The sequence below is a fragment of the Vicugna pacos genome, chromosome 2 (genome assembly GCF_048564905.1).
Source record: "Vicugna pacos chromosome 2, VicPac4, whole genome shotgun sequence".
Classification (NCBI taxonomy): Eukaryota; Metazoa; Chordata; class Mammalia; order Artiodactyla; family Camelidae; genus Vicugna; species Vicugna pacos.
This window is the reverse complement of record NC_132988.1, coordinates 75,987,097-76,009,004: the sequence shown is the minus strand read 5'-3', so window position 1 is coordinate 76,009,004 and position 21,908 is coordinate 75,987,097. Positions and strand designations below refer to the sequence as shown.

The 21,908-nt window shown below is 36.1% G+C and overlaps 1 protein-coding gene across 2 annotated transcripts in view; it reads right to left on the bottom strand.

Annotated features, from left to right (window-relative positions):
- CFAP299 (cilia and flagella associated protein 299) overlaps positions 1 to 21,908 on the bottom strand; it is a 493,878-nt gene that overhangs the window by 75,271 nt on the left and 396,699 nt on the right. For both annotated transcript variants that reach the window (XM_072942181.1, XM_006198219.3), the window contains exon 5: positions 878 to 1,020. In XM_072942181.1, the coding sequence (XP_072798282.1) occupies positions 878 to 1,020 (143 nt within the window). The remainder of the gene's footprint in view (positions 1 to 877; positions 1,021 to 21,908) is intronic.

Here is a 21,908-nt window from a genome sequence, read left to right as displayed (position 1 = left end):
GATAGATTACAACCAAAGCACAAAAAGACATGGGCAGCAGGGATGATTGCAAGAGGGAAATTAAATGATTTGTTCTGCATCTAGGTTGAACAGAAAAAGGGGTACATCCAAGAAATGGTTAGGAAGTCTTTAGATAATAAAATAAGGATGGATGGAAGACGGCAGGGGCGTCAGAGGAATTGAGTGTTGTCATAGGGGTCAAATAATGATCTGGGCAGAGCAGTGGAGAGTTAAAGCAGAATGCTGCTACTGCTTCTATGTTCTCTGATAAGTGAGAGACAGCAGGAAAAAAGGTTAACTGGAGAGCTATTCAAAAGCTGGTGGAAGTATTGGGATCTGTAAATAGACTGACATGGTAGAGTAGATCCTATGTGATGGAATAAAGGCTCAAAAGGAAAGGGTTGGGGTCAATAATAAAAAGACTACTGTGGGTGGAGGGGATCCCAGAACAGGCCAGTGATGAGAGTAAATGAGGGTGAGCCAGTCAGAAGCCCAGACTTCAGTTGGTGGCCAAAAAAAAAAGGGAGAGGAGAATGTGCTGGATGGACTGCTTCTTGACAGAGCCCCAAGTGGTGCAAGAGCCTTATGAGAGTAGCAATTTTTACGTTCTACTTATCATTTAAAAGGAATGTTAAGGAGAATTTACTTATCTCATCTCTGAATTCCCTTCCTCAGGTTGTTCATGGAAAAAAATGCATCTATGTTTATTCTCCGTCTTAAAACGTATATTTTTTAAAATCTAAACCACTCTTACCACTTTCCTACTGCATATACATGAGCATTCCAGGTACAATGCAGAACATAAAATAAAAATTTTTTATCTTTACATCCGAGGAGCTTGTTCTCATTGAAGGTGTGAGAAACGTGTACAATTTACCTCATATCCGTGGGTCTTGGAAGAAGTCTTTTTTTCCCACTAAAGTAGACTTCAAAATCTTCAGTCTTTAGCCTGTGGGCATAGTCGATGTATCCTGACACCTCCTGCCCATGAGAATTTCTGTCACGAATAAAGATCACGGACTGGCAACACAGAAAAACAGAGAAAGGAGAGAGTAAATGAATACAAGTCATTTGAGTAAATTTTATATAGTAATAAAAGTTATAGTTATCGAGTGATACATGTGCCATATACTATACTAAGTGCTTTACATTTCACCCTTACAATGATCCTATGAAGTAGTACTATTATTTTCTCCTGACAGATGAGAAAATTTATGAAAAGCTAATTCGACATGTATATAATGTGTACTTACAATAATTTTATATAACAATATCAATAAATAATTCATAGACATCTTCCTTAAGGCAGACGTTATTTTCAGTGTTTATAATACATTCATTTATTTACTTTTTCTTCAACCCCATTGTCTTCTCTTTGTCATCATTTTGTAAATTAAAAATCTGAGGAACAGAGAGGTTGAGTATCTCACACACAACCTTTAGTAAACTGAAAAACCTGGATAAAACCCAGGCTTACGTGTTTGTCCTTCTAATCACTACATTCCTTTTCCATTTGAACACCTATATAGTTTCTGTTATAGACAGAAGTTGGGTCCTTTCTTTTTATTATCATAAGAGTCAAAAAATGACTTTACAAATTTAAAATCTCTTTACAAATTAAAATTTCTTTAAAAAATTAATTCCATAGGTCAAAACTATACAGAAAGTTTTAATTTCCCCACAAATATCATTGAGCAGCTACTGCATGTAGACATTGTTGTAGGTGCCAAAGATACAGTGATAAACAGTAAAGGTCCTGATCTCTCAGAAGTTATGTTGAGCTAAGTGGAGACAGACAACAGACATGAAAAGAAAACAATACTTATAGTGAGGGATAAATGTCATAAAGCAAATACACAAAATGGTTGTCTAGAGAAGGAGTTGGTGGCAGTGAAGGCTACTTTAGGCAGAGTGATCAGAAAATATCTTGAGGAGATCACACTCAAGCTAAGACTTGAAGGCTGAGAAGAGGGAAGCCATGGTAATATCTAGAATAGCAGTCTACCAGGCAAAAGAGACAGCTAGTAAAAAAAGCCCTGAAGTGGAAACAATGTGATATAAATGAGGAACTGTAGTCACTCCCCTGTCAAGCCAATAGACATAGATCTCAAACTCTAGAGGGAAGGAAAAAAGAGGGGAAAAACCCTACTTGTAATTGGAAAAGCTCTTAATGTATTCATTTCCAAATCTAGATCAAAGTGTAGAATTTCACAGCAAAGTTCTAAATCTGGAAGAACCTGTATACAAGCCTTCCTTTTCCTCTCAAGCAATCACTGGATTGTTACTTGTTGGGTCACTGTATAGTCAATTACATGAAACACTAATATGGGTTATCTTAGATAGCAGAGCCTCCAAAAGGGTGAAGTTAGAAAACTGAAATACTTATTTTCCCTGCTACACTTACAAAAACATACTAACAATACGCCAACTGAAAAATGGAAGAATGGATACACAATTTACAAATATTTGTTATTCTGCTGATGTTTCATCTTCTAGCCTACTCTGGTAAGGCACTGGGTGCTGAGAATACTGCGCTAAAAAGGATTCTGAGGTACTTTCTAAGCTCAGGGAGAAGGAGTGCTGTGATGGATTAGTGATATTTCCCACAGATAGGCTGGAGGAATTAACGTGCATTGCTATTCCTGTGCTCAATTTTATATAGACTCAGTCTTTAGTCCCTCTCACTCCCCTACATAATCCCAGTTAAATTTATAGACTTCTCCATGCTTTTAGTTACTTAGTTTATAGTTTTTACAGCACAAAAAACTAAAGGGATAGTAACACAGAGAGACTTCTTGAGACCCTCACCAATAACTAGCATTGCTACCCTTCCTTAAACTAGTCCATGAGCTATCATGAGCTATCAATATTTCATATTGCAGTCCGAAAGGTGCTTGTAATCTTTATTCCATCAGGGCTGCTATTGATGTTAGGCAAGCCACGCAGGGACAGAGAGAGGGAAAAAAGTTCCAAAATAAATCCTCTATTTTCAAAATGGAACTCTACTTACAAAAGAAAGTTCCTCTGTCTCTCTCTGTCTCTGTTTTTGTCTGTTTCTGTCTCTCTCTTTCTTTAAATGAGAGATGGACCAGCCTAATTTTTCCAGCAGAATGGCATACCAGATATTTTAACTGACTCTCTTTCTGAAAACAAATGCAAATTGTGGAGAAAATCAAAAAACAACTTGTACCATGCATTGATGCACTGGCAAGAAAAGGATGAATACTCAGAGTCCAAAAACTAAGTGAAAGCAGGAGCCCAGAGAGGAAAGCAGAACCCTAAAGTCATCTTTGCCTTGAAGACATTTGCCCAACCTCAAGGAATCTCAGCAAGGGCTTCATGACCATGTCAGGGTGGGAGTGACAGGAAACCAAACCCAGCCTTTCAGATAGACTAACAGGACTTACTGCCGCAACATAAAGCTGAGAAACAGACAAACAAAAAAGGATAAAAACCTTTTAATGTGTCCAGAAAAAAGCATCATTCCAGAATTATACATCCAGGGAAAACACTTTTGTACTGAGCAAAATGTAGATATTTTCAGACCCCTGCAAAATGAGAGACTTGGCTAACAACAGACTCTTGCCCAAATAAATTCTGTAGGATGTACTTCAGGCAAAAGAAAGTGACTCCAGCTGGAAGGTTAGAGCTAAAAAATAAAATGATAAGAAAGAAAAGAAGAGATAAAGAATAGGATAGAATATAATAAATACATTTACCTAAATATAAACACATACTGAATGTATAAAATAATATCCTCTGTAATAAAAAGAATAGTATGTCTAAATTATATTTGTTTTTATTAACATTAACATGTATGTTTGGAAGGAGTTATAATTAAAGTTGGAATGTCTAAATTTTTTAGAATGAGGGCAGCTATGTTGATTGATTTTAGAATTTGATAGCTATGTATGTATAAATGAAGGGTCACTACAGGAGATAGTGTAAATCACCTTTAAATTATAAGAGGAAACAATAAAATGAGGACAAGTGATCGATCAATGAAACAGAAGGCAAGGAGGGAGAGGAAAAATATGGAAGAGGTAGGACAAATAAAATACACAAATGTAATGATAATATTATGGGCTGAACTGTAACCCCTCAGAATCCAGATATTGAAACCCTAACCCCTATATCTCAGAGAATGCTTTAGACATAGGGACTCTAAAGAGGCAATTATGTTACAATGAGCCCATTAGGGTAGCTCCTAATCCAATCAGACTTTATAAGGGGAGGAAATTTGGACACACAGAGAGACATCAGGGGTTTGTGTGCAAGGAGGAAAGACCATGTGAGGACACAGTGAGAGGGGCCACCTGCAGCCAGAGAAAGGCCTCAGAAGAAACGAAATCTCTTCCTTTCTTCCTTTCTTGTGCATGGAACTGCTTAGTTCACGTTCAGGTTCTCTTCAAGCCTAACCTTCTGCCCTATTCACCCAATTTGTAAGCAACATGCAAATGTTGTTTCTTTCTTAATGGGAATTCTGGTGATCATTGTAGTTACGATTTCTTTTATTTTCAATGGAAACAAAATGTTCAGGTAAAATTTCTATCATTTTAAACCTAGAAAAAATAATCATAAGGAGCTGTTTTCACACAAATCTGTACAGAGCAAATTCATTTACTCATGTCTTTCCAAGTATGGCTACATATGTGTAAAAGTATATTTAAAAAAACTTTGAGTGAAATAAAAATTGCTAAAATGAAACATTTTCCTAATTAACAACATGCTTTATGAAATCATTTAAAAAATCTTAGAACTATTGATGTATAGTAATTGGTTATAGTCAGGAAATCACAACTCAACATTTTTTAAAAATTTTTTATTGATTTATAATCATTTTACAATGTGTCAAATTCCAGTGTAGAGCACAATTTTTCAGTTATACATGAACATGTGTATATCCATTGTCACATTTTTTTCTCTGTGAGCTACCATAAGATCTTGTATATATTTCCCTGTGCTATACAGTATAATCTTGTTTATCTATTCTACAATTTTGAAATCCCAGTCTATCTCTTCCCACCCCCCGCCCCCTTGGCAACCACAAGTTTATATTCTATGTCTGTGAGTCTATTTCTGTTTTGTGTTTATGCTTTGTTTGCTTTTTTTTTTTAGATTCCACATATGAGCGATCTCATATGGTATTTTTCTTTCTCTTTCTGGCTTATCTCACTTAGAATGACATTCTTCAGGAGCATCCATGTTGCTGCAAATGGCGTTATGCTGTCGGTTTTTATGGCTGAGTAGTATTCCATTGTATAAATATACTCTTCTTTATCCAGTCACCTGTTGATGGACATTTAGGCTGTTTCCATGTCTTGGCTATTGTAAATAATGCTGCTATGAACATTGGGGTGCAGGTGTCATCCTGAAGTAGGGTTCCTTCTGGATATATGCCCAGGAGCGGGATTACTGGGTCATATGGTTAAGTCTCTTCCTAGTCTTTTGAGGAATCTCCACACTGTTTTCCACAGTGGCTGCACCAAACTGCATTCCCACCAGCAGTGTAGGAGGGTTCCTCTTTCTCCACAGCCTCTCCAGCATTTTTCATTTTTGGATTTTTGAATGACGGCCATTCTGACTGGTGTGAGGTGATACCTCATTGTAGCTTGGTTTGCATTTCTCTGATAATTAGTGATATTGAGCATTTTTTCTTGTGCCTATTGATCATTTTTCTATGTCTTCCTTGGAGAATTGCTTGTTTAGGTCTTCTGCCCATTTTTGGATTGGGTTGTTTATTTTTTTCTTATTGACAATTCAACATTTAACTTTAGAAACACATAATTACAAAAGTATAGTATAGGGTTATAGAAAAAATAGTGAGATAGAAGAGGTGAGAGATAGTTAGAGAATTAGAATGAAGCAAACCAACACTCTTGATTAATTAATTTAATATATCCATTCAGAAAAAAGTGTATTTTCCTCCAAAGTGAATACTAATTACTCTTACCATTAATACTACTAGCTACCATTTATTAAGAAGACACAATGTTCTGAGCAAAGTATTAGGAACTTTCTATCATCTTACTTACTTACATATAATGGCTGGATAGCATTAATATCCTCACTTTATAAATGTAGGAGTTCGAGGTGTGAGAGTTTGAGAAACTCCTTAAGAGCAAGTATCTAGAGAATGGGGCAGGCACCCACACTCACACCCTCACACCCTCACAGCCAGGGCGGCTTCCCATGAAGCCCATGTTCCTAACCACCACACAATGAACACACAGACCTGGATCCAAATGCTGGCCCTACCACCTGCGTACTCTGCGACACTGGTAAGCTAGTTATCCTTTTTAAGGATTCAGTTTCTTCTATTATGAAATAGTCATAACACCTGCCTCTTAGAGTTGCTGTGTGAATTAAGACTACTTTTGCTAAGCACATACATTGGTGAGTACATGGTAAACACTTAGTAAATATTATCTATTGCTTTAAAACATTTTACTGTTACTGTTACTATTGTAGTTATATTATGTTAAGGGTTTTATCAGTTCCTTAGGGATAAAGGAAATGGAATAATTGTATCAGAATTTCATTGCCTAAGTGTGTGTAATAATGACTAGGTCGCAGTGCCTGGTTCAGTTCCTTTGTTAAGTTAGGCATCCTCAGCTAAAACTTTGGATGTATTTTAAAGTTAAAATTTAAGCAGTCTTTCCAGGCATTATACAGGATGGACCTAATTGACAATAAAGTCATGATTCTGGTACCCAGAATGGGCATAGTAGGTTAATGGAGCCCTTCTGAAGAACCAGGTTTATTTCAGCCTGAGTGTGATCTACTTCAGTAACTGAAAGCTTTCTTATTTGGAGCCCTCTATCATTTCAGTAGTAATTGGACAATGTTATAAATAATTGTTTTCCATTTCTCTAATAAAATTTCCTTTAAAAAAAGCAGGTTTATTGAGGTATAGTTTCATAACATAAAATTCATCCTAAAGTTTTAAGTGTACAATTCAATGACTTTTAGTAAATTTGTAGAGCTGTGTAACATAATTTAATTTTAGAATATTTTTATCACCCTCCTAAACATCCCTTGTGCCCATTTTCAGTCACCCCTGTTCCCACTCCCAGCCCCAGGCAACCACTAACCTACTTTGTATTTCTATAGATTTTCCTTTTCTATTTTTATTCCTATAAATAGAATCATATAATATATGATTCTAATACCTTTTTAATCACAGTTAATTTCCCAAAAGACACATGAAAACTATACTTTATATCTAAGGGCTCTTTTAAATGATGATGTTATGTTTATAAAAGGAAAAATTCTGAAATGCTCATTGTCCTTACATAAAACCCTTGAATCCTTTCTAGAAAAAAAGTCAAGGTTTCACCAACACAAGTATATCATTAAATCAAATGATATTCATTTGCAACCATGAATAATGGTCTATATGTATTTGCAACCTAAGCAGAAAACACAAATTTTTGTTTAAGTAAACAACAACAATGAAAAACAGAAAGACAAGCTATTGATAAATATCAAGATACAAGTATTCCTGATACTGAAGCGGGGGCTCAGACACCAAGGAGCATGTGGCAGTTGAGACTTTACTGAGATGGTCTGTGACCTCAAGTGTGAACCAGTGTTAGTTGAAAAGACTTCTGGAATGCTTAGGTCCTCATTATGTCTCATGTGTTGGGAAAAGATGAATTAAAGTACAATTTAGACCATTAATATATCATTTGGATCTTTGACTGCTTGTCTTTTCCCAGAAGTGGATTAAAATACAAATTCATAAACTTGTTATGAGTTGAGTACATGTGTTGCCTGATTTTTCTTGCCAAAACCTAATGAGGAGACATAAACTTGATACATCGAAACGGGACTTTTTCAACAGTGAAGCCAAAGGAAGTTTTAAAAAAAGCATGCTAAGCAGTATGTGGCTGCACAAAAACAGAAACATCCATTTCAGGGTCTGAGAGCCGTCAGACAAGCTAAGTTCTTGTAATCCCCCCTGAGACTGTCAGCATGCCCCCTGATAAAGACAAATGAAGAAAAAATTTTTATCTCTTAGAATTTTAAGACTCTGGAATGCTTTTATGAACCATTAGTTTTAGGGAATCTTCTTTTGTTTTGGAAAAGAAATCATTTTGCAAATGGAGTCTAAGTTCTGACAAACAATTGTTTTCTAACATTTCAAAAGTCTGTCACTATAAATTTCTCTGAAACAAGTTATTTTCTGAAAATTGTAATGCTGATAATTATTTTGAAATTATTTTCTTATTCAGTGGCACTTAAAAATATCTTTTCACTAGTCACACAATTCTCAGGGTTATGTTGAACACAGCTTTTCGTCTTCCCTATTAGAGGCTTATTCTCAGAACCAGCAGAGTTTTACTTCCACATAATGTTGCCCAGAGCAGGTCAGAGGCTAGCTCAGATTCAAGAGGCAGGCAGAGTGACTTCTTCTCTTGATGAGAGGAGTTGCAAAGTATCATTGCAAAGGATGGATGGATATCACTGCACGGATAAAGGACAAAGTGGAGAATGGTGGCCATTTTTTTTTTGCAATCTGTAAGGGTTTACTATAAATAACCTAAGAGTTTTGCTCACTTTTTGACAGTTGGAGATTCAATTTGATTTCTGAAGGGAATCATTGACTTTATTATTTTTTTCTCTCTCAGTTTACAAAAATATCCATATTTGAAAGGGTTCTTTTTTGCATCACCAGTGAGGATAAGAATAACTTAAGAATGTCTGATCTCACTGTTATCCAAAATGTTTTGGAAACCTTAGTAAATGAAAATAATACTAAAAGTAGTATATATGCTGAAATACTGGAAAGAAGAAAAAAATCATATTTTACATATAAACTGATAGTTTACGTAGAAAATCCAAGATAGCTAGCTGAAAAATTTCTAAGATAGCTCAATAAGTTGATCCAATACAAAATATCTGTACAAAAATTGATTGGTTTTACTCAGCAATAAATAATCTACTAGCTACTTTGCATGCAATCTTTACTTGCATTGTGCTTTTTAAAAATTATAACATTCCTCCAAACATTTTTTTATGAAAAAATTTTCTAAAATAACATAAAAAGTAAGTGAAGAGGCTATATTGCTGAAGGAAGTTTATTATTATAAAATAAATGTATTAAAATTTTAGGCAAATTACCAATGGGGTACTTTTGATTACTTAAAATTTTGCTTTGACGACAGCAGCTAAGACTATCTGAAATAATTTTGAAAAGGAAGGCTAAACAGCAAAACTCGCATTTAGATATCAAGTTATAATTATTAAATAATAATCACATCTGATGTCATTGGTACAGTGATAGGTGGATAATGGAAAGTAATAACTTCAGAAACACACCCATACACACAAATGTGTATGCATGTAGTATACATGTTTTCCTATAGCATGATATTTTCTAAATTTTCTGCAATGAATGTCTACTCTTTCTTTAAACACATGATCCTCAAAGTCTTGTTTCCAAACATACTGCTCTCTGACCTTCATCTCCTATCTTTCTAGCTCACATACATTGGAAGCCCCAGTTCAAAAATCCTTTAGAGCTGCTAATTCATTAAACCACTACGTTTCACTGTTTATTACCCTCTTTATGTACTCACTTTTCTCCTATGAAGCTAAGATTCCATGGTGCAGTATCATAACTGCTCACTGCATAGCCCTTCAAATTCCTTGCACACATCCTGTTATGCTCATTGAAAAAACTCAAATACTGTTTCAACCCAACTTTCCTTTTATTGTTTTTGCATAGCAATGACTGAGTTTGGCTAGAGAAAAATAAAACTATAATGACTGGTCTCATAAATATTAATGACCATAAACTCCTTTGGACCCACAGCACTTGCATAATTGTCTATGATAAGTTCTTCCTCTCTTCCACACTCCCAATTTTTTTTCATATCTTCTTTCCTCAAACTTTCAATAATATCTTTTTTTCTCACATTCAATGATTTTCTCTCTGAAAATAGAAGAATCCTGGGCATTTCCTCTGCTTGTCACCAGAGCTCCCATAACAGTTTTTAAAATACTTTTCTTTTTGCACTTCCTACTTTATATTGTAGTGTTTGAGGTCCATGCAGGCTGGAGACTGTATCTTTATTTAACTTTGTATGCTTAATATTTCCCCTGGATCTTGGTTCAAAGAAGGTGTATAACCAACATGGTTTTGGATTTGAGGTGATTAAACAAAGTTTAACAAGATAATTTGTCAGGGTGCTATTTATTTAATCATGCTTCACAGTAAGTGTCACCAGGCAACAAAATAATAGTAGTGCTAAGAGCTAATTTTTGGAGAGTGTTTACTATGTGCCAAATTTTGTCTCATTTAATCCTAACACAAGGCCCACAATGTAGGTGCTATTATTAATCCTATTTTACAGATAAGAAAACTAAAGCAAGAGGAGGTGCTAAGGCCAAGGCTCGTATGGTTAGTGTGTCGGTCAGAATTCCAGCAGGCAACAATGGCAACGTTTATTTATTTACACAGGGGTTAACAGATGGTGTGTAGGGACACCACTTAGGACACTGCATGAAGCCAGGGCTGTGAGTATTGAAACTATTCCTGCCACCGGCTTTTCCTCACCCTCAGGTGGGAGAATTTATCAGAACCCAAAGGGAGAGAGGGATTACAGACTGAGAGCAGCCTGGAGAAGAGCAGATACTTGATGTCAAGCGACAGAGACAGCTGCAGGTAATCTCACAGAAGGAGCAGCCTCACACTGGCCAAACCCAGCTGGGGCTAGAACCCAGATACCATGCATGTACTACCACAGAAGCAGCATCCCTTCTCTACTCTAGGTAGAAAGTAAGGTGGAGAGAAGAACGGAAGAGGCTCTGAAGCAACTAAACAAAGGTACGAGGAATAGTTGGTGATAATGCTGGGGTTTGTACCCAAACATTTTACTGTGAAGCCTATGCTATGCTTGTGGGGGTAGAAGGCAGAAAGGGAGGTTCTGCTTTCAGTTCAGATTCCAAAAACAAGGTGATTCTTATGAACAAAGGGATTTTTATTTCCTTTCCACCATCAACATGGATGGAACGTCCATCTTGCAGGGGTAATACAATTGTTTAGGAGAATAAGAGACAATCTTGAACCTAACAGAAAAATGACTACAACATTGAATGGGGATTCTCTTTAGCAAACCACTAAGCATTTAGCATTTTGCAGGGTGTATTGGTTTGGACCAAAGGGCTTCAGACGCAATCAAAGACTAAGAAATGAGAAATAGGAGAGGCTGACAGAATGTAGTCATCTCAGTGGGATAACAGCATCCTGACAGTGAGGATATGACAAAGCCAGAATAGAGTCTCATCAATTAAGAAGACATTATGGATTAAAACCACTTCCTTACTGAGGAGAAACTATAAATTGATCTCTGAACTTACTATATAGTGAGGCTTTAAAATTCATTGACTATGAATGTGAAGTAAATTATTTATCATTCTCATTATAGACTGGATTCTGTCAACTTCAGAAAGTCTTTTCATTGTCTCTCTACAACTCTGTGTTAAAAAACTCATCTATAGCTTTTAATATAGCCTTCTGAATAGGGTAAATCATACTATGCTTTAAAGGGGCTCATTCACATATACTTAATGAGAGACCAGTGTGTACTGTGTGCTGTCTTAGGTGCTGAAGACACAATATTGAACAAAATAAGACCCTGACCTCATGGAGTTCACAGTCTAATGAAGAAGACAGACGACTTCACTACACAGAAATCTGGAATGAACTTCTTTACCATCTGGGTACTTCTCTTATTCTCAGAACTCATTTTTTTGGAGGACTTTGTGGATGAATCTTCTCACCCCTGTGTGGTGTCCCCACAGAACCCATTTCTTAGCTTTTCCCTAAACTATATCTTATTGGTCTCTTGACTGCTTTGTCCCATATTAGACTGTAAGCTGCTTGTGACCAGGGATGCTGTCATGTATCTTGGCTCCTCCACAGTCAAGCCTCATGTCCAGCACAGAGAAGACATATAATAATATTTATTGATCAGATGCAAAAATGACCAAAAGAGAAAATAAAAATACCTTTCTTCTACCCACTTTCCAAATGTTAACCTCAACATGAGCATAAGTCATCTGCATGCTTTGATGGTGAGAAGTGTAACAGTCACCATTTATTGATAATCCTCTATGTGACAGGGGCTTTGCCTATATTTCTATTAAGTAAGTCAGGCATTTCTGTTTCCATCTTTTAATCACATAAGAAAAATATTAAATATTTTGCCAAAGGACTCACAGCTACTTATTTGCCGAGCTGGAGCTTTGAATGAAGGTTTACTAACTCAAGTCTTTGCTCTCTCCGATACACCAGACTACATTCCAGCAAGCATGGAAGAATGTCTCCAATTAGTTGTAAATTGTTGCTACAACAATGAACACATTCTCTAGGAAGATATCTTCAACCCTATGTAAAAATTAGGCACATAGTGGGATTGTGAAAACTCAAACTGCCATATTTCTCCTTCTATACAAGATTGTGAATGATCTAAAAGATACTTCCAAGCAATGCTGCCTGGAAGTGAGTACCTTCTGGAGCAAACCAGAGCCTATCCAAGGGTTTAGTAAGTGTCCCACCTCTCCCTCTTCAACCCCCAAGGAGAGATGATAGTGCCCCTCCCAGCAATCAGTAAGCGATCAGTAAGGGGAGACAGTAGAATTACCTGGAATGTGAAATTCAGGGTGACCATATGGAGTGTAAAAGGGATTATGTAAAAGATAAGTTATAAAAGTAGCAAAGTCCTAGACATTATTATTCAATGCTGAATACATTTCAGAGATACAGAAAGGGGAGTTGGTGGAGACCAGCCTACTATTAAAGGAACATTTCAGACCATTCATTCTCACATTTAGCGAATATTTATTGAGAGTCCATGAGCAAGTCATTGCTCCAGACACTGATAATAAATAAAGTCCCTGCTCTCAGTGCATCACTTTTCAGTAGGGAAAGAAGAGTTATAAATATGTAAACAAATAACTGCAGGTAGAGAAATTGTGCTGTGAGAACAATGAAGTTGATATTAATTGGAAAGGACATAGATACTTAAGATAGGGAGGTTGAAACAATCCTTTCTGAGAAGGACATGATTTAATTGAAACTTGAACAATGAGAAAGCCATGCGAAGATGCTGGGGAACAACATTCCAGGCAGAAGGAGCAGCAAGTGCAGTGGCCCTCTTACAGGAAATCACCTGGCTTGTTCAAAAGATAGAAAGGTCATTGTGTCTGGATTATAGTGAGAATGGAGAAGTGGACAGGGAAGGGGTGACATGAGATACATTTGGGGATTAAGAAGGACCTCAATTCTGTAGGCTAAGTGGGCTCTAAGAATGGCTTTCAATTTGATTTAAAGGCAATAGGAAGTCACTGAGGAGTTTCACGCAACAAAGTTACGGTGAGTTTTAATTTGAAGACATCACTGAAGAATTTGAAAGGTCTCCCAGAGAAGAACGTATGAGGCTTGAGCAGATGGTGCTGTGCTGAAAGTGGAGGCGAGCACAGAAAGGACCACTGAACTGTGTAGGACTTTGCCTTAACCTTCAGGGCTAGAGGGCTGCTGCAACCAATACAAGCAGAGCAGACATAAATTCTATTTAGTCATGTTTTAGGCAGTAAACGGAAATTTAACCTACATTAGGGTTGAAGAAAAGGTAGTGAGACTGGATATAGCAACAATACCCCAGACCCTCAAATCCCAGCCTCTTACCCACACCTGCAAAGAGCCTGAAGGAAATGAAAACTTCAAGCGAATAAACATTCATGATTAGTCGGAGGTTTTGTTGGCGATACCCGGTGTCATAGCCTAAGGCCCTAGGCTGAATTATGTGAAGGAGCAACTGTTATTTAGGTGCCCGAGGTGACCCTGAGTCTTAGATTGCAGGTGGCTGAAAGGCCTCCTCTTCCCACACTAAGCGCACATCCAAGCCTCGGATATTGTTATCAAATTCAAAATTTAGCGAACAATCAGACTGGGTCATGCACTGTGCAGACTGGGCCATGAACTGTGCTAAACACTTCACATGCACTATTTCATCCAGTACTCACAGTGAGCTTACTAAACAAGCACACTTTACGGATTAGGAAACTGGGGCTTGAGAGAGGTAGTTTCCCCAGGTTATAGCTCGATGTGACAGAGCTGGAATTGGAAACCAAGTTTGTCTGATTCCTGAGCCCATTTTCTTCACCATTATACTCTATTGCCCCTCTACCACCCTGACAGTGATGTGAAAAAGTTAAAGAGGTGGCAACCCTTCCCCAGTGTCTAGGGTGGAACTGGTTAATAACTTGGCCAAGCTCACTCATATAAGCGGTGGTAGAGCTGGGATTAGAACTCAGGAACCCGTGGGTATTGCCCAACAGGCTGCAGCCTCTTCTTTTCTATGTGTAATTTGTTTTTTCTGTCTAGAGGAAGATCCAGCCAAAGTTCACCAGCTCTCCCACCCCCAGCGATCATCTCCCTCATAGCACCCCCAAGGAGAAGGGATGAGTCCAGCTCCAGGATGTGTGTCTAGCAGAGGAGCTAGGGGCATGCAGTCTCTTTTCCTTGATCACACACTGAGAAAGACTGGGCCGAATAGATTAGCTAGTTTCCTCTTGGCTTTAGAAAGAAATTCTGGCTTGTTTTCTTGCCAACACTTTCTTGTTAGACTGGTAAACAAAGATTTATAGGAGAGGGCTTGGGTGAAAAGGAGACACGAAGTTCCTCTCAGTCTATTTCAAGTGTCTTGGGTCACTTAGGACAAAATCTAGTTCAGACCAAAAGGCATCCTTCATGTGATTTAGTTTAGTTCATCACAGGATTTGGAACAAAAGCATCATTTTAAAAGAGGGTGCCCATTTGCCTCGATTATTATCTTAGCATCCTATTGGGGAAGGTTGTTCTCACACACATTCTAGTTGTGCGGGGATCAAATACATATTTTTTGGATTTAGACTGAAATATAAGTGTAATATTACCTTAGATATAACTTACATGACCTGGCTTAATTTTGTAATATTTTAATTATTTACTTGGTTTCTAAAAATCTTGTTTAAGGGGTATATTGTGATAGAAATATCTGAACCTGTGTGGACTTGTCTGTTCATCTGGGCTACAGAACAGGACAGTAAGGGACTGTGTTGGAACATCACCTTGGGGTTTGTAAAATGCTATTTGCACAGGGACCTTTGTATGATCACTTTGAGCATTAAGAGCTTCAAGACCAGTGCTATAGAGATTATTTCCCTCTAGGCAGGAAGAGTTTGTGACCTTTATTGCCAGTGAGACCACAAAATTGAGGCTAACTGAACAGCCAGGCACCAATTAAGATGCTTACCTCAGCCAAAGATGATGCACTGACTCCAATGTCAGAGCAAAATGAGCATCGGTCAGCAGCTCAATTATTCAATGTGTGTTTATAAAGTGTTTACTGTTACTGTGTGCTAGGCGCACGATGACCAAGACACCACCTTTGTCCTTAATCTCCCTACGTTCTAATGTATTTGTACATATTTATCCTTCTTGGAAACATTTAGTTGTCACGAGTGGCAGTTTGGGACAGTAGAAAGAGTCTAGACTGGGCAGGAGTGAAAACACCACGGTCTACTCACAGTTCTGCCACTAGTTAGCTTGCAGCCATAAATGAGCAACTTAAACTCTGTGACTCACTTTCCTCATGTGTAAAAGGAAAGTAACAGGAATGATTAGACATCTGAATCTAAAAATCTAAGAGGCAAAGACATTTTTTGAGGCTATTTTAGTTTAGTGTTTTCCAAAAATTCTGGAATAACTTGTGTGCTTAATAAATATTAAATAAAAATAAGATCATCTTGATCCTCCTCTTCCTTTGCTCATAAGTCCAGAGGATCTTTAAAGAACTTAAAACTCTTATGTATCATTCTAGGGAAAAAAAAATCAAAACAAACTCTGAGAATAAGCATTAGATAAAAAGAACGGCCCTTAATCCTAAACTCTCTGAAATTCAAAACATGCAGGATGTGGTTTAAGGGTAATGTGCAAATACAAAATTATGATCTCAAGATTAAAAAAATAATAAATGTGTGTTTATCTTTGTTATCTGCCCATTTAAAATACTTTTTTTCTTAACTATGATAATTATGCCAAAATAACCCAGTAGCATTTACCTTTAAGACAAAACACCAACTTGTCTACTTATATTGACGTCAATTTAAAATATCAAGTCATCTAAGCCCTTTCTGCCTGTATGATTTGTTTAGGCATTTTAAGCCCATCAAAATAGCAAACATTTTTTGCTAGACAGAGCCACAGAAATAGTTGATGCTATTTCTTATTAATTAATGAAGATTAGAACATAACATACACCATCTAGCTCAAGTCATATATTTTGATTATAAGAAATATTAATTTGAATGTGGATCACTCCAATATGAAATGGCAAATTCATTGTTTTCATAAAAATATACTTATTAACACCAGCAAAGCAAATAGATTAATAGATGAGCTTTTTCAATTTTTCTGCGTTAAGCACCTAAAAACAATGTCTTTACATAATGACTTGCACAAAAATTAACTTATCTGCTACTCATGTGAGACAGTTTTGCAATCTGTAGAGTGAGTACAATCTCTAGAGTGGGGACAACAGTAACAGTTCAGATAAATTAGGTTTCAGCGTGGGCTTGTGTTTTCCTTGCTGGGACCTCGATCATTTCTTGGATTGTTTCTCAGGAACTTCAATTCAAGATCTCATAAGCCAGGAAGGCAAGTAAATCACTCTAGTGTGGCTCCATAAAGCAGAGCATGGGCCTTTATTACCTTTGAGGCACGTTCAGGGGATTGTTTAAATAGAAATTCCACAGAGAATGTCTTTTAAAAAACCATTTATCCCCTTGGAAATTCCTATCTGAGAACGTGATTTTAAGATGACAGTGAACAAGAATTTGGTTTTTAATGAGGAATTTACCTTTTAAAGTGGATTATCTTCTTTCTATTTGTTTCATATACCCACAGTATAGCCTGGTGGTATATATAGGAAAGAAACTGCCATAGTGGCAATTTTGCAGGATGAAGAAATAGAGCAATGACCAAGATAACCCTGGGCTGCCTAGGGTTAGCCTGCTAGTGAAGCCTGAAGGAGTAGGATGAAGATCTCCGATTTTTTTTAATCCCTTAAAATTTTCATTAGATCACACTGCCTTTTTGTGCTTCTGCTGGCCCATGAATTCATCAGTACAAGAGAGAATATTTCCTTTCCTTTGTATGATGCAAGAAAAATATGTGTTAAGCATTTTTGAGGACATTCTTTGCTATTCTAGAGAAAGACTTGTCATTTTCTCAGTAAATGCTACTGATGATGAGGATGGGGATGTGATACTGCTGACCAATTAACAAATGTACTTAATTACCTACAATGGGCAGAACAGTATAAGCATAAGAGGAATATGAAGAAACATAATGTGTAACATTTGCCACCATGCAGTTCACAACTAATTTGGAAGAAAATGCTTATCCATCTAAAAAGTAATGAATAATTCAAGGCAGCTCATGTGCATCAAATGAACAATATACCAAAGAAGCAGTTTAAATTTTCAGAAGAATCATATCACTGTGGGCTGGGATAATCAAGATAGGCTCATTGGAAGAGAGGAATATAAGTAGATTTTGATGAATTTGTGCATTTGAGACAGACAGAAGTGTCCACATACCTAAAAAAAATCAGCAGATGAGAGTCTGCTAATTTTCTCTAATGTTTAGGCAACACATGCAGTCAATATGCTAAAAATATGCTAAAAAGTCAATAACCTGGTTACAATGGAATTTAAAGAACCACAAAGAAAATTGTAGGTAAAATATTTCTGACCTCTAATCTTAGCTCTTTTTTCCCCTTTTATAAGTACTAGTAAAAACAATCTCTCCATCTCAGCTTGCTAATTAAAAAATAGTGTAATTCTTACCATTCACTTCAATTTTACGCATGTATCTTTTTGAATTAGTGTTTTTGTTTTTTGTTTTGGATATATACCCAGGAGTAGAATTCCTAGGTCATATGGTAGTTGTATTTTTAGTTTTTTTGAAGAACCTCCATACTGTTTTCCATAGTGGCTGCACCAATTTACATTCCCACCAACAGTGTATGAGGGTTCCCTTTTTCCGCATCTTCGCCAACATTTGCTATTAGTGTTCTTTTTGATGATGGCCATTCTGACAGGTGTGAGGTGATATCTCATTGTGGTTTTGATTTGCATTTCCATGATTAGAGATGAGCATCTTTCCATGTGCCTGTTGGCCATCTGCATTTCCTCTTTGGAAAAACGTCTATTTAGTTCTTCTGCCATTTTAAAGATCAAATTGTTTGTTTTTTTGATGTTGAGTTGTATGAGCTGTTTATATAGGTTGTATATTAACCCCTTATTGGTCATATCACTTGCAAATATTTCCCCCCATTCAGTAGGTTGTTATTTCTTTTTGTTGATGATTTCCTTTGCTGGACAAAGGCTTTTAACTTTAATTAGGTCCCATTTGTTTATTTTTGCTTTTATTTCCTTTGTTTTAGGAGATAGATCCAAAACATATTGCTATGAGTTATGTCAATTAATGTTCTGCCTATGTTTTCCTCTAGGAGTTTTATGGTTTCTGGTCTTACATTTAGGTCTTTAGTCCATTTTGAGTTTATTTTTGTATTTAATGTTAGAGAATATTCTAATTTCATTCTTTTACATATATCAGTCCAGTTTTCCCAGTACCACTTACTGAAGAGACTGCCTTTTCTCCATTGTATATTCTTGCCTCCTTCTGTAGATTAACTGACCATAAGTGCATAGGTTTATTTCTGGGCTTTCTATTCTCTTTCATTGACCTATGTGTTTATTTTTGTTTATACTGTTTTGGTTGTACTGCAGCTTTGTAGTATAGTTTAAAGTAAGGGTGTGTGATTCCTCCACCTTTGTTCTTCCTCAAGATTTTTTCTCTACTTGGGGTCTTTTGTGTTTCCATACAAATTTTGTAATTATTTGTTCTAGATGCAAAAATCCTCAACAACATTAGCAAACTGAATCTAAAAATATATTGAAAGGATCATGCACCATAATCAAGTGGGATTTACCCCAGGGATACAAGGATTTTTCAATATCTACAAATCAATCAATATGATACACCACATCAACAAATTGGAGAATAAAAGTCATGATCATTTTAATAAATGCAGAAAATGATTTTGACAAAATTCATCATTCATTTATGATAAAAATTCTCTAGAAAGTGGGCTTAGAGGGAACACACCTCAACATAATAAAGGCCATATATGACAAACCCACAGGTAACATCATACTCAATGGTGAAAAGCAGAAAGCATTTCCTCTAAGTTCAAGGATGCTCATCCTTGCCACTTTTATTCAACATAGTTTTGGAAGTCCTAGCCACAGCAATCAGAGAAGAAAAAGAAATAAAATGGATCCAAATTGGAAAGAAAGAAGTAAAACTGTCACTGTCTGCAGATGATATGATATTATACATAGAAAATCCTAAAGATGCCACCAGAAAACTACTAGAGATTATGAAAGAATTTGGTAAAGTTACAGGATACAAAATTGGTATACAGAAATAGATAAACAAGATTATACAGTATAGCACAGGGAAATATATACAAGATCTTGTGGTAGCTCATAGTGAAAAAAATGTGACAATGAATATATGTATGTTCAGGAATAACTGAAAAATTGTGCTCTACACTGGAATTTGACACATTGTAAAATTTGACACATTGACTATAACTCAATTAAAAAATCTTAAAAAAAATAAAAAAGAAATCTATTGCATTTCTACATGCTAAAAACAAACTATCAGAAAGAGAAATTAAGGAAACAATCCCATTTACCATCACATCAAAAAGAATAAAATACCTAAGAATAAACCTGCCAAGGAGGCAAAAGACCTGTACTCAGAAAACTGTAAGACACTGATAAAAGAAATTAAAGATGATGCAAACAGAAGGGAAGATATTCTGTATTCTTGGATTGGAAGAATATTGTTAAAATGACCATACTACCAAAAGCAATCTACAGAGTAAATGCAATCCCTATCAAGATAACAGTGGCATTTTCCATTGAACTAGTGAAAATTCTTTGTCATAACATTCAAAGCTTCCAAAACACTTTGGCCTCACATAAAGCATCAGTTATTGTAGCACTGGTAACAACATAATGATACTAGCAACCATTAGGGCTTATTTGATGCCTGGTACTCTCTCAAGGGCCTTGCGGTCTCAAATAATCCTCATAGCAACCCATGAATAGGCAGGCACTTCGCAGATGAGGAGACTATGGCCTTTCTTGCATATCTGGCCCCTGATCACTTCAGAACAACTCTCACTCACTCGGCATCGTCCAGTGTCTTTAAACACAAGTGACTCTTAGAAATACTCACTAGTTCATCCATTTAGAAAATATTTATTGAGTGGTAGGTAATGTGAATGAACTGGGAATATACATCACTTTGAGGAAAAACAGAGAAAGCAAAAACCAGAAAACCAAAAAACTGAGCATTCTGCTTTTTTAGATGCACACACAGTTAGCAAACAGCAACTATATCCTACCTGAAATGACTAAAAGAGCTTTACCTTTTCCCCCTCTTCCTGTGAACTTGCAGACTTATCACTTCTATCTACTCTCTAATATACCACTAATTTGGGATGTTCTCTACCAGCTTCCATTTCTTACTCTTCTCTGTGCCAAAAATTAATCCCTGGATGTCACTGAGAAGGTTAATATGGAGTTGCCCTGTGTATCATTGTAGGAATAACGTTAATGCTAAAGAGACCAAATGTTATTTCGCATCTACAAAGGAGGCATTTACCTTCATTAGACTATGCTTACTTTGGTAAACAGTTTTCCATGCAGGGTAGGTTCTACTGTTTGCTTGCGTTTGAAATTATTTATTCATTAAAATATCTCCAATAACCAAGCAGTCATAATATTGGGGGGAGAATCAGAATGGATGTATGAAATATAGAGAAAAATCCTTGAAAATACTTTTGATCAATAATGTCAAGCTTATTGGAACCATCAAGTGGTGAAAAAATTGTCTCATTTATGTTTTGTCTCTTCTCCTTCCCTCCTGATTTCATAAAAGCATCTGCCTCACACATTATGTGGCACATAGTAGGTCTAGTACATGGTATTTCTCTCCCTTCACAGAACTGTTGAGAATGCTATAACTGAATAATGAAGCACGTAGCTGGGGAGGCAAGCGGGATGAGTATTAGGAAGGTCTCATGGGTTCTCAGTTCTCAAATAAGCAAGTGTGGATTTTAATTATCAATATTCAATATATTTTTCAGGTTCAAGAACATTAATATATTTGTCTTCACTAGAACACTGAAATTAAAATGATAGTACTTCATAAAACAGGTTTATGAGCTTATAAACTGTGCCTTTTATTATCTGAAATATTTGACCTACTTTTGGTTACTATGTTCAGTAAATACTGCAAAATCTGTTTGCATAATCACATACTGATTGAGTAAAGTAAAATATAATTAAAATATATGGCTAAGAAAATATAATTACTATAAACTTTTAAAAGTTAAAGTATAGTACTCTTTTCTAGTTATTTCACATTTAGACTCTTTTATAATACTTGGATTTAGAAGATTAAAAAAAGCAAAATAAATCAAAAGTAAAAGAGAAACACCTGATTTTTCTGAGTACACATTTTTGTTTTAAACTAGATATCCCTAAATGGTAACAATCATGTCAAAGTTCTTGAAATTTTTTGATGTATTATCTTGCTTCTAATGTAAATGTAAAGTGAAAATTTCTATACTAGAAACTGATAAAAACATTTACTTAATCATTAACAGATATTTCTGTAATAGAATAACATATTCTCTAAGTGGGACTTCAGCTTTTGTAATAACAAACTATAGCCTTGGGAATGAATTAAAAAGCATTTTATTGTTTACTTA